This window comes from Oncorhynchus kisutch, linkage group LG30 (assembly GCF_002021735.2).
Source record: "Oncorhynchus kisutch isolate 150728-3 linkage group LG30, Okis_V2, whole genome shotgun sequence".
Classification (NCBI taxonomy): domain Eukaryota; kingdom Metazoa; phylum Chordata; class Actinopteri; order Salmoniformes; family Salmonidae; genus Oncorhynchus; species Oncorhynchus kisutch.
Genome location: NC_034203.2, coordinates 27,116,999 through 27,129,423, shown reverse-complemented (window position 1 = coordinate 27,129,423; position 12,425 = coordinate 27,116,999). Strand labels below are relative to the sequence as shown.

Genomic DNA, 12,425 nt, shown 5'->3' with positions numbered 1-12,425 from the left:
GGGATTTGTAGTTTATGGTCTGCAGATAGTGGGCTTCTGGGCTACAGTCGATAAATCAATTAAGCCACTTCAGTTTTACAAACAAAGATGCAATGGAACAGGTGACAGATGGAATAAATCAATTCTCATTTTCTCCATTATCCAAATGTATATCAACATCTCTTGCCAGGAGTAACATAGCCTGCATGCATGTCTGACTGTCTGTATTTCCTCTCTTCAGCTCAGACAAGACGCCCAGCAGCCATGAGAGACAGGCACCAGAGGTCCCTCTGCAGAGGAGGACAGAGAGGGCCCACCATAGTTGGGGTCTGCCAGCTTGCTGAAAGCCAGAACAACGTAGCCAAGCTGGCCTTCTTCTACTACCTGGAGAGGGCGGAGACCAGGATGCCTCATAATAATGTCTAGAACAGAGCGAATGGAATGGCATCAGCTATTTGGAATGGCATCAGCTATTTGGAATGGCATCATCTGTTTGGAATGGCATCATCTGTTTGGAATGGCATCAGCTATTTGGAATGGAATCAGCTATTTGGAATGGCATCATCTGTTTGGAATGGCATCATCTGTTTGGAATGGAATCAGCTATTTGGAATGGCATCAGCTATTTGGAATGGCATCATCTGTTTGGAATGGAATCAGCTGTTTGGAATGGCATCAGCTATTTGAATGGCATCAGCTATTTGATACCATTCCACTGATTCTGGTCCAGGCATTACCAGGAGCCCATCCCCCCAATTAAGGTGTCACCAACCTCCTTTGGTAGGCATATTATACACTGACTATAGAAAACATGAGGACCACTTTCCTAATATTGAGTTGCACCCCTTTTGCTTTCAGAGCAGCCTCAATTAGTTGAGGCATGGATTCTACAAGGTGTCGAAAGCATCCCACAGGGATGCTGGCCCATGTTGACTCCAATGCTTCCCACAGCTGTGTCAAGTTGGCTGGATTTCCTTTGGGCGGTGGACCATTATTGAAACACATGGGAAACTGTTGAGCATGAAAAACCAGCAGTGTTGCAGTTCTTGACACTCAAACCGGTGTGCCCTGCACCTACTACCATACCTCGTTCAAAGGCACTTCAATCTTTTGTCTTGCCCATTCACCACACATACACAATCCATGTCTCAATTGTAAAATCCTTCTTTTACCCTGTCTCCTCCCTTTCGTCTACACAGATTTGAAGTGGATTTAACAAGTGACATCAAAAAGGAATCATAGCTGTCACCTGGATTAGCCTGGATTAACCTGGTGATATGATATGGAAAGAGCAGGTGTTCCTAATATTTTTTACACTCCGTTGCCGTGTCTTTGGCTATGCCGGAATAAGTGATATGACATGCTATTCTATAAAATAATTTCTCCGTAATTAATATTACCTGATTGAGCTAATCATGTAAATGTAATTAACTAGAGAGTCGGGGCACCACAAAATAATATTTATAGAGCTGTTATCTTCCGAATAAACTCTTAAAGACCTAGTAATATTTTACATCAATAGCAGTCAATATTAATCGTCATCTTAATTCAGTCTCATCTGAAAGTTGTAAATTCTTGGTTATCTGCACGAACCCTGGCTAACAAGTTGAATCAGCAATACAAAATTGGGTTTCATTATTTATTTACTAAATACCTAACTAATCACACAGAATTACACATACACATAATTAAATCATAACTTGATTACAAATTACGTCATAAAGGAAAACGTCCCTAGTGGGCAGAACAGATATGACAGCTGGTTACACAAAAGAAAAGGGCTGAGTTTGAGTGAAAGAGCGGGAATACTGAGGAACAAAGGGCGAAGCTGTGCTATCGTAAATACAGAATCTTATGCATTCTAAATTACCGCCCATTTGGAAGAGGAAAATGCAATAAATATTTACTCTGAGCTGCGCTTCGGTAGGTTGGTGGTAGATGGAAGGCCGTGTTGCCCAACCGAGTCCTTTGAAGAATGTCTCTGCTGGTAAATTGAATACGTTGTACCACGTGTGTGGTAGATGGGATACTCTGTCTGTTCCTTCCTAACCTGCGTTTGCAGCTGCTGTTGCTAACTCAACGGCTAGGAGTTATCACTTCTGTAGTAATAAGAGTTCAACGTTCATACCATTCGCAACCAAAGCTCACGCTGATGTTGGCTTCGTTCTGTAGTTATTATCTGAACCATTCTGACATCGGACCGTCGTCCTCACATCCTCGGAACAGGAGGTTACATTGTCGTCAAGGCTTTATATAGGAAGGGAGAGGAGGGCGTGTTTGAAAAGTTTTATAGCCCATGTCCCTTCACAGGGGCGGGCCACTGATTGAGCATAGCCCAAACCTTATGAAAACCCAAATCTCACATTTTAGAAGCTAAAATCACATTTCATCCCATCACAAATAATTTCATATTCAAACATTTAATTTGAACAACAATTCCATGTGAATCCGATAACTCTGATGTGTAGACTTTCCACTGTAGAGTTTATGTCATCTTATCATTGATGAGAATGTTTCAGATGACAAACGAAATGACATCATATTCTTTAAGTACCACCTCATATGTTCAATTGGTCGGATTACCAGAATATAGTTAATTTCCCCCCACCTTCTGATGTTACCAGAATCTCTATGTTAACCAAATGGTTTGTAAATGTAACATCAGTAGGGTAGAGAGAGGAAAAAGGGGGGAAGAGGTATTTATGACTGTCATAAACCTACCCCCAGGCCAACGTCAGGACATGTATATAGCAGATTTAATGCGTCCTTTTCCTTTGTCACGCCTATGAAGTTTATGGTTGATTGATACCATCTAGTGTCATAGTCCCTTCACTGCAGCATGCTGCAATCTACTGTGTCACCAAGAGGGGGCTTTAACACAACCCCCCAAAAAGAACAGAACCAAGATGCAGTCAGCGTTTTAGCCACAGGGTGGCATCTCTCTCCACTTTGAAAAAGGAGCCAATAGTTTGACTCCATACTCTGCTGTACGGTTTAGTTCGGGTTTGATAAGAAACCATTATGCAGTATCCCAAAATAGAATAATATACCTGTTACATAGAATTAATTTGTGCACTATACTGCATTCTATAAGTAGTCAAAGACCAGTGCTATGGGTCACAAGCTTATAGTATAAACGCATTTTAGAGCAGTCCTCAATTTCACCAGAGACAGCAAAAACTTTAATGAGTTTTTATAACATTTTTTGTTTCACCTTTATTTAACCAGGTAGACCAGTTGAGAACAAGTTCTCATTTATAACTGCGACCTGGCCAAGATAAAGAAAAGTAGTGCGACAAAAAACAACAACACAGAGTTACACATGGGATAAGCAAACGTACAGTCAATAACACAATATAAAAATCTATGTACAGTGTGTGCAAATGTAGTAAGATTTTGGGAGGTAAGGCAATAAATAGGCCATAGTGGCAAAATAATTACAATTGACCATTAACACTGGAGTGATAGATGTGCAGATTATGTGCAAGTAGAGATACTGTGGTGCAAAAGAGCAACAACAAAAAAATAACAATATGGGGATGAGGTAGTTGGGTGTGCTATTTACAGATGGGCTGTGTACAGGTACAGTGATCGGTAAGCTGCTCTGACAGCTGATGCTTCAAGTTAGTGAGGGAGATATAAGTCTCCAGCTTCAGTGATTTTTGCTATTCGTTCCAGTCATTGGCAGCAGAGAACTGGAAGGAAAGACAGCCAAAGGAGGTGTTGGCTTTGGGGATGACCAGTGAAATATACCTGCTGGAGTGCGTGCTACAGGTGGGTGTAACAATGGTGGCCAGTGAGCTGCGATAAGGTGGGGCTTTACCTAGCAAAGACTAATAGATGACCTGGAGCCAGTGGGTTTGGCGACGAATATGTAGTGAGGGCCAGCCAATGAGAGCATACAGGTCGCAGTGGTGGGTAGTATATGGGGCTTTGGTGACAAAACGGATGGCACTGTGTTAGACTGCATCCAATTAGCAGAGTTGAGTGTCGGAGGCTACTTTGTAAATGACATCGCCAAAGTCAAGGATCGGTAGGATGGTCAGTTTTACGAGGGTATGTTTGGCATCATGAGTAAAGGAGGCCATAATTTGCAAATAAATTCATAAAAAATTATACAATGTGATTTTCTGGATTTTTTTTCTCTTATTTTGTCTGTCATAGTTGAAGTGTACCTATGATGAAAATTACAGGCCTCTCTCTCGTTTTAAGTGGGAGAACTTGCACAATTGGTGGCTGACTAAATACTTTTTTGACCCACTAGGTATTTGTACTTGTCCACATATTCTAAGTCAGAACCGTCCAGAGTAGTGATGCTAGGCGGGCGGCAATCGGTTGAAGAGCATGCATTTAGTTTTACTAGCATTTAAGAGCAGTTGGAAGCCACGGAAGGAGTATTTTAAGCTCATTTGGAGGTTTATTAACACAGTGTCCAAGTGCAGTTGATTGGGGTAGGCTGCTATTCACCAGACCAGTGAACTCTTTTGGCCTGTGGCGAATGCAAGGGAATCCAGGGTCTTTTCCAGACATGCCACACATTGCCACGGTTGTTTTGGTATCTCTGCTACCATGCTACCCACCAGTGTCAGGCTGGCAGCGTTAGCCAGATGATGTGGTGCCAGCCTCCATGTCCTTTCACAGCCAAAATGTGTCATTGTTGAGCAGCTCTGCTTTGCTGATCATATGGGAGTGTGTTTTGAGGCAATCACTTTATAGAGAGATTTTACATTTTAAATACAGCTGCCTGACATTAACAGACACCACAGGGGGGAAATAATAATAATTTATATAATAATAATTTATACATGGGGAATTTTGTAATGATATGCTATTTAGTGTACATTATAAATTCTCCGCCATTGGTGTGTATTGAAAGCAAATCTAATGATGTTGAAGTACGTGAATACAGCCCAACTAAAGAGAGTCCCCTGATAATCGTTCATTGAAGTGTAAAGGTCATGGTCCAATCAAAACACGTGCGACATTTACAACAGTTATCCAATAGCGCTAGCTATTTACACCCGGACCCAAGTCTCCAAATTTGCAAGAAAGCTACAGAACCCCAATAATCTCAGATTCGCTTACTTGTATGTCATGTTTTGCCTCAGCTCTTGTTAGTTTTACGAGTTACTCTGACATTTGTTGACATGTTGTTTTTATCTATTAATCATTCCCTTGTGCTATTATCATCACCTCTACTATGGCAACCAGTGATTTCTACCCTTGCAAACCAAGATCATTCTCATGTCTGCTGACATACTTAGCACCCAAACAGGCCATTTGTACACACATGCCAAAGAGAGCTGACTGTCTGATCAGAAAGTATACAATGGTGAAAGGCAGAGAGAGAGTGAGGGAGAAGGAGAGAGAGGCGGGGTGTCGAGAGAAAGAGAGAGAGGCGGGGTGTCGAGAGAAGGAGAGAGAGCGATGGAGAGAGAGAGAGAACGACCTCTCAGCAGGTGTGTCTCTTAGACACCCTTTGCTGTCACCTGTCACTCTTTTGTCAGTGGGTCAAACCCTCCTGTCCTTTGGGCAACATGGAGCTGAAGGGTGGGGGTTGACAGAGTTGGAGCGGTGGAGCAGAGGTAACGGTGTAGTAATGTTTGGGCGTTGCTAACCCTCTCTCACTCTCTCCTAATCAGTGTACTGCTGCCATCTCTCTTAACCTTCCTCTCTGAAGCCTCTGAATTCTCTCTCTTCGAGAGGCTCCCGTTGGTCACTGAGATTAAAGACAGAGCGTAGACTGGAAAGAAGAGAGTGAAGAAAGGAAAGGGTAAAAGCAGGTGGAAGTAGAGGAGTGCAGACATGGAGAGATTCTTCAAGGGCAGGGACATTTGGCTAGTGAGCAGTATGTGTCTGATGGCTTCATACCTCTGGCACAGGCTCTGGGATTTACTCTGGTACAGGAGGACGGCTAAAGAATCCATTCCCTCTAATGTGCAGGTAGAGAAGAAGGCTTTTTGATGTCTTGTAAATAAGAAAAGTGTGGAGTCTGCGTTATGACAGTGGTTGTTGTGAAAATGCTACTCGTTGCTATCTCACAAAGCACTGGAAAGCATGCAGCACCTGGGTCATGTGACCTACAGATGCAGGATCTTAATTTGATAACACTATTGTTAGTGAGAGGAAATGCAGATGAGCTGTGTGATTTATATAAATTCACTGAAAATCCACACTAACACACGGTTTTATTAACAGTATTGTACAATCACCTACATATTTAGGACTTTAGCTAGAAAGGCATGGCTTTGGAATGTTGCTTTTATACTATTTCAGTTTGTTCATTTGAGCAGGGCATGCTGTTACTGTAGCTTTAAAACAGTATGAAACCCCCCACAGTTCTGGCACAGATATGATGTTCCATTGCATACAAGTCTGAAGTAGAACACAGCCCACCGGTACCTGTCAGCACCGTAGTAAGATATGAGAAGGCCTTAGGCATTGGAACCTTACACTTTACACGTAATATGACCACATGTTGTTTCACCAGCTTATATTTCCACTGAAAAACTTTCCAGCAATTCCGTGACAGTTGTAGATGCCCCAGCATTTCTCACTTTCAACACTAACTTAAGTGTATTAAAAATATTTAAGGGGACAAGACAAGCATGTTTTTTGTATCATGTAGGCCTACACACTGAGGAAACATAGGAAACATAATTCTGTGTCCATTCATTTAGCCCGGAATGGTAAGAGTTTCAAGTTGATATGGACCCATGACGGAATGATGTAATGGAACATGATCTGTGGTGGCCCGGCTATGAAAGATGCAACTGAAGTATATGGAGGATAGCCCCTCAGCTGGTTGGAGAGTATAAGAGTTATGTCTTTGACATTATGGACATAAACATAATGGTAAATGGGTGACTTGGAAGAGAAAAAGACCATTGAAAAGATAGAAGCCTACAGTTATATCTCTGTCTCTCTCTTTCAAGGCAGCTGGAGTAGTACAGTACAGTTTTGTAGTGGTTGTTAGCACCTGGCATCACGTTTAATATCAAATCAAATCACATTTTCTTGGTCACAGAGATGAACTACTAGTAGCATCATTAGGAACATAAAAAAAATGAAATTTCAAGACTACTGTGTGATAGAACTAAGATACCTGCTGACATAGTTCTGTCATACCCACAAGATACCTATGTTTATACAGCCATCCCTTCTGTTTATTGACGTAATGAGACACTTGTTGTATCCTTGTTTGTATCCTCATCTCCTCACAGTTGTTACCATGGTAAACACAAGGGGGGGGGTTAAAGAAAGTAACTTTTGTAGTGCTCAATGTCATGTGGGTTAGTTAAAGCAGTTGAGCAGGAATATACCTGTTGTCCATCATCACCCGCGGCCATATAGTTAGAGTGGTGCCTGTCAGATGGCAGTTGCGTGGGTATGAAGCCCTTTAGATCACCCAATTTGCATCAGTGGAGGGGAAAAGGAAGCTGTGCTCTGAGGGGGAACTAGGATTAGAGTTTGTATTTTATTATAGCATCAGGTGTTGTGATACAGTGCAGACAGAGGAGTGGGATCTCCTGTGGCATAATCACAATACCCTCTACTGCCTGGCAGTTACCATCCAGCCACCAAAAACAACTCTCCAGGGAATGTCACTGTATTTAGTTCCTCTGTAGTGTGGAACTAAATACAATGACATTCCCTGGAGAGTTGTTTTTGGTGGCTGGTTGGTAAAACATTTGAACTTTTTAAAATGTAATCATTATTTAACTAGGCAAGTCAGTTAAGAACACATTCAAATGTTTATTTACAGATGGTAACTGCCAGGCAGCAGAGGGTATTGTGATTATGATAGGGTGATTAAAGAGGAAACCCATTCCCCGCTGCCACAGGAGATCCCACACCTCTGTCTGCACTGTATCACAACACCTGATGCTATATTAAAATACTAACTTTATTCATAGTTACCCCTCAGAGCACAGCGTCCTTTCTCTCCCACTGATGCAAATTGGGTGATCTCCAAGTACACGTCCTTGTTCTCCTCACGTACAGTACAGTTATCATTGCCCTGAAATGACCAGGGTAGACATTCCTATCTTTACTTGAAATTGGCCTATACTCCCAGATCAATCTCTCTGCTTCACTCTGTTGTCCTAATCACATCTCTGATACCGCTGGTAACCACCACAGCTCTGCTGGCTGGGTGTATCATATACTGGAACATTTTGTGCCTCAGCTAAATGTCACATTCAATTACTGAGCTCAACACATTGGATGGGGTTGATTGAATGTGTGGTAGTAGTGTTGAAGAGTAATGTGAGCTGAGAAGTCCAGCAGTGAATGGATTTTAAGCCACCTCACTGTACAATAGGCCTTTAATGTAGGAGTATGTTGGTGAAGAAGAAGTACGAGTATGTTGGCTACTACAGAAGTTATGATACTTGATTCCATAGTTATCACCAGTTGAATAGTTTTTCATTGCTAAAAACATTTAATTGAAATGACGTGGAAACAACATTGATTCAACCAGTGTGTGCCAGGTGGGAGGGCTCCGTTCATGTTACGGCATTGCAGCATCTGTTTTTTGTAAGTGTGTACTACATCTCATTGGTCTGTACGGTTGTGCACCGGCTGTTTTTGACAGTGTCTCACTGTGTTTCTGTAACAACAAAGGAGTAGATGGCCTCCCTCAAAGCATTTTTTTACGTAACTGAAGAAAACCAATGACAATAGATTTAGTGTTGCCTATCGTTACCCCAGAATAGTATCTCATTATCAGTCTGTGTCCTATAGTATCATAAATAGTTCAGACTCTAAACTTAGATAGCATTGAGGCTCCATAATCGCACACAGGTGAAACTTAATTGTTTTCAAATAACTGCATCCACCGATTAATCATTCTTAATCTAGGCGCTGATTTAGTTGAAGTTGATCAATGACGCAGCCAATCAGTAAAGCTTCAAAGACAAGATGGAGATCTATCACCTTCTCCTGTTTCCCTCTCTGGTGTGGTATCTGGAAGATCTGCAGCACTATTAATACATGTGGCTAAGCTTCCAATATGGAACTCAGAACATCCAGTCGACTCGCTTGTTACAAATGAACAGTGTCTGCGTTTACACAGACGTATTCTGATCTTTTTTTCACTAATTGGTCAATCAGATAGGCTCTGAAAAAGATCTGAGGTGAAAAAATCTGACTGGATTGGTCAAAAGACCAATTAGTGTAAAAAAGATGAGAATTGGGCTGCCTGTGTAAACGCAGCCAGTATGGGGTCCTCTATGGTAGATGCCTTACATTTCAGACTGGCCACTATCTTCTAAACATGCCAGTGAGTAGTATTTCATTCATTGCGTTCTGTACCCTTTTTTGATCGTTTGTCAGCCAAACTGAGTTTTTCCCCATATGATCTAGCAATATTAACACATTTGGACTGCCCTGACTCATCAAAACCATATCGATGTCCTTGGGCCAATCAGAAATGAGTCTCCTTTTAGCTTAACTAAGAGCACCACCTGCTGTCAAGTGTTGAGAAATACAGAATTTGATCAAGCAGAATGTGGCACTTCTAAATCACCAACTACCATTTACTTGGTTTTGCATGATGAAATAGTAATGATGTCATAATAACCTAATAACACGTAATATGCCTTCTTGCACAATCAACCAAAAAATGTAATGTCCTAACAATACACATTTAGCATAAAACATAAATAATGTGTTTATTGAATTTAAATTCTTTATTTTACATTAAATTCTGCTCAATTTTATACTCATCTTGTCTTGGAGACCATGGCCTAGTGTTTCACCCCACAAGGTTTACACATTTTAGTCGAGAGAACGAGGGAACACTGGGGTGTCGGGAGAGGGAACAGAGGGGACGTCTCAGCTGTTAACAGGTGTTACGTTTCTTGGCTGCCACGCACATTTCTGCCCCTTACTTTCCAAGAGACAGACAGGAATGAGAGAGAGTCGGCAGGCTGGATGGTGTGACGGGGGGACAGGGCCATGGGAGAGGAGGGGGCTAGGTGTCCAACCACAGGCCCCCCCAGAAGGCAGCACACGACCCTGGAGCGTCCCAGGACAGTGTGTTCTGGGTGAGGGAGGCAGAGGTCCATTTATAACGGTGAAGTTTGTCACCTTGCCAAACAAACACCCCTCTAATACCACACAGGTCACTCCACCACACAGTATATTCCCCGGCAGAGATTGTTTATCCTGCTAAGTATAGCGCTTGGTTAAAATTAACTGTATTTATGCAGACATTAGCATTATATAGATTGTGAGTGTGCATGCAGATGTGTGTGTGTTTGTGCCACGGCTTTCATGCTTGCCCTATTAGTGTCATGATATAAGTACTACAGTTCTTGCTAATACTCACTACTAATAAGGAGTGTAATGTGATTTAGCAATATCAGTTGAAAGTTCTTTCCTTTCTGCATCTAACAATAGAGACAATCTGTGTCTTTTGCAAGTGGGTAATTGGGATGTGAATAAGAATATGTAGGAATGACAGTTTGGCTTTGCAGATTCTATTTATGTGACAAGCCTTCAGGGTATATCCATTTACCCCAATACTGTCTTACAGCTGACCTAGAGAACTGTTTGTTCTTAGTCTGTGGACCAAGTGAATAGGTGTTCCAAATCTACAGGGTCAATCAGGACACGCTCACACACACAGTCACTCACAGACTCACTCACAGACTCACTCACACACACACACACACACACACACACACACACACACACACACACACACACACACACACACACACACACACACACACACACACACACACACACACACACACACACACACACACACACACACACACACACACACACACACACACACACACACACACACACACACACACACACACACACACACACACACACACACACACACACACACACACACACACACAAGCACACACACCCTTGTGTGTGTGTGTTGGTGTGGCGGATGTTGTAAATGCTCCACACATAGCACCTCCATTTGGCAGACACTGAGAGGGTGGGGCGGGACTTGAGTTTGGGCTCTCTGACGGCTATTTCTCCAGTTTCAATGTAAAGTGTCAGTGAGATGAACTCGATCTCTGGTTTATGTAATCAGCCCCACTACTGAAGCCTGTTACTCCTCCCGGCCTCACCCACAGTTAAATGGCCTTACAGTGCCCCTGGCCTCGAAGTGATATGAAGCACTATTACTGGGAAGCCATATTGACTTTAGGGGTAGATCTGGACACTGTTCGCCATATCTGGGAAAGCTTTCACAGTTTTTCTCAGTGTTTTGTGGTGCGCTACTTCGAGATGGAGTTTACAGCATGCTCCTCCTAGGCCTGTATTGGAGGACAGACATATTTGGGTAAATAATATCCACTGTATATTCTTCAGAGCTCTATATTCTCAGATGTACTATTGAGTTCCACTGTTGATCAACCACAGTGTTAAATTAAATTAGTCAGTAGTGTGAGTATTTTAATATCCAAAGTTGATTTATGAGCAATGTGTGTGCTGTGCAATAATCCTCTGAGGCAGCCTGGACTTTCCTTTCCCCTTGCTCACTTGCCGGCCAGCTCAATGGAAATGTTTTACTCCATGAAAGTGTTGCATGCGTAAGGTAAGGTAAACCTCTACGCTTCTCAAAGTGACACGAGCTGAGCCGAATGACCTACATTGTCGAAATTCATCTGTTGGTGTCCAAGGACAGGTGCTAGTCCTGCAAATGTGAGCCCAGCTTATCTGGATGTCTCCTTAGTCATATAATTTCTGGATCTAGGACGGGCTTGGAGGGCATTAGTTGGCACACGTGTAAATGATACAACAATCATTTAAAGTGTCCTCTTTGGTGAATTCAAGTTGCATGGTTAAAAATATATTACCTATCTACCACTGAACAAAAATATAAATTCACCATGTGAAGTGTTGGTCTCATGTTTCATGAGCTGAAATTAAAGATCCCAAGAATGTTCCATATGCACATGAAGCTTATTTCTCTAAAATGTTGTGCACAAATTTGTTTACATCCCTTTTAGTGAGCATTTCTTCTTTGCCAAGATAATCCATCCACCTGACAGGTGTAACATATCAAGAAGCTGATTAAACAGCATGATCATTACATAGGTGCAGTTTTGTCACACAACACAATGCCATAGATGTCTAAAGTTTTGAGGGAGCGTTCAATTGGCATGCCAGAGAATTGAATGTTAATTTCTCTACCATAAGCCGCCTCCAACGTCGTTTTAGAGAATTTGGCACGTCCAACTGGCCTCACAAACGCAGACCACGTGTATGGCGTCGTGTGGGCGAGCGGTTTGCTGATGTCAGCATTGTGAACAGAGTGCCCCATGGGGGTTAGTGCACGGGCAGGCATAAGCTACAGACAACGAACACAATTGCATCACCTTATGTTTCAGCATGATAATGTCACATGTCGAAAGGATCTGTGCACAATTCTTGGAAGCTGAAAATGTCCCAGTTCTTCCAAGGCC

The 12,425-nt window shown here is 42.3% G+C and overlaps 1 protein-coding gene across 1 annotated transcript in view; it reads left to right on the top strand.

The window, feature by feature from the left end:
• The first annotated feature begins 5,663 nt into the window (after positions 1-5,663).
• Positions 5,664-12,425, top strand: part of LOC109874826 (myosin light chain kinase 2, skeletal/cardiac muscle) — a 39,342-nt gene continuing 32,580 nt past the window's right edge. Inside the window, exon 1 of the mRNA XM_031810443.1 lies at positions 5,664-5,922. Within this exon, the coding sequence (XP_031666303.1) occupies positions 5,785-5,922 (138 nt within the window). The 5' untranslated portion in view covers positions 5,664-5,784. The remainder of the gene's footprint in view (positions 5,923-12,425) is intronic.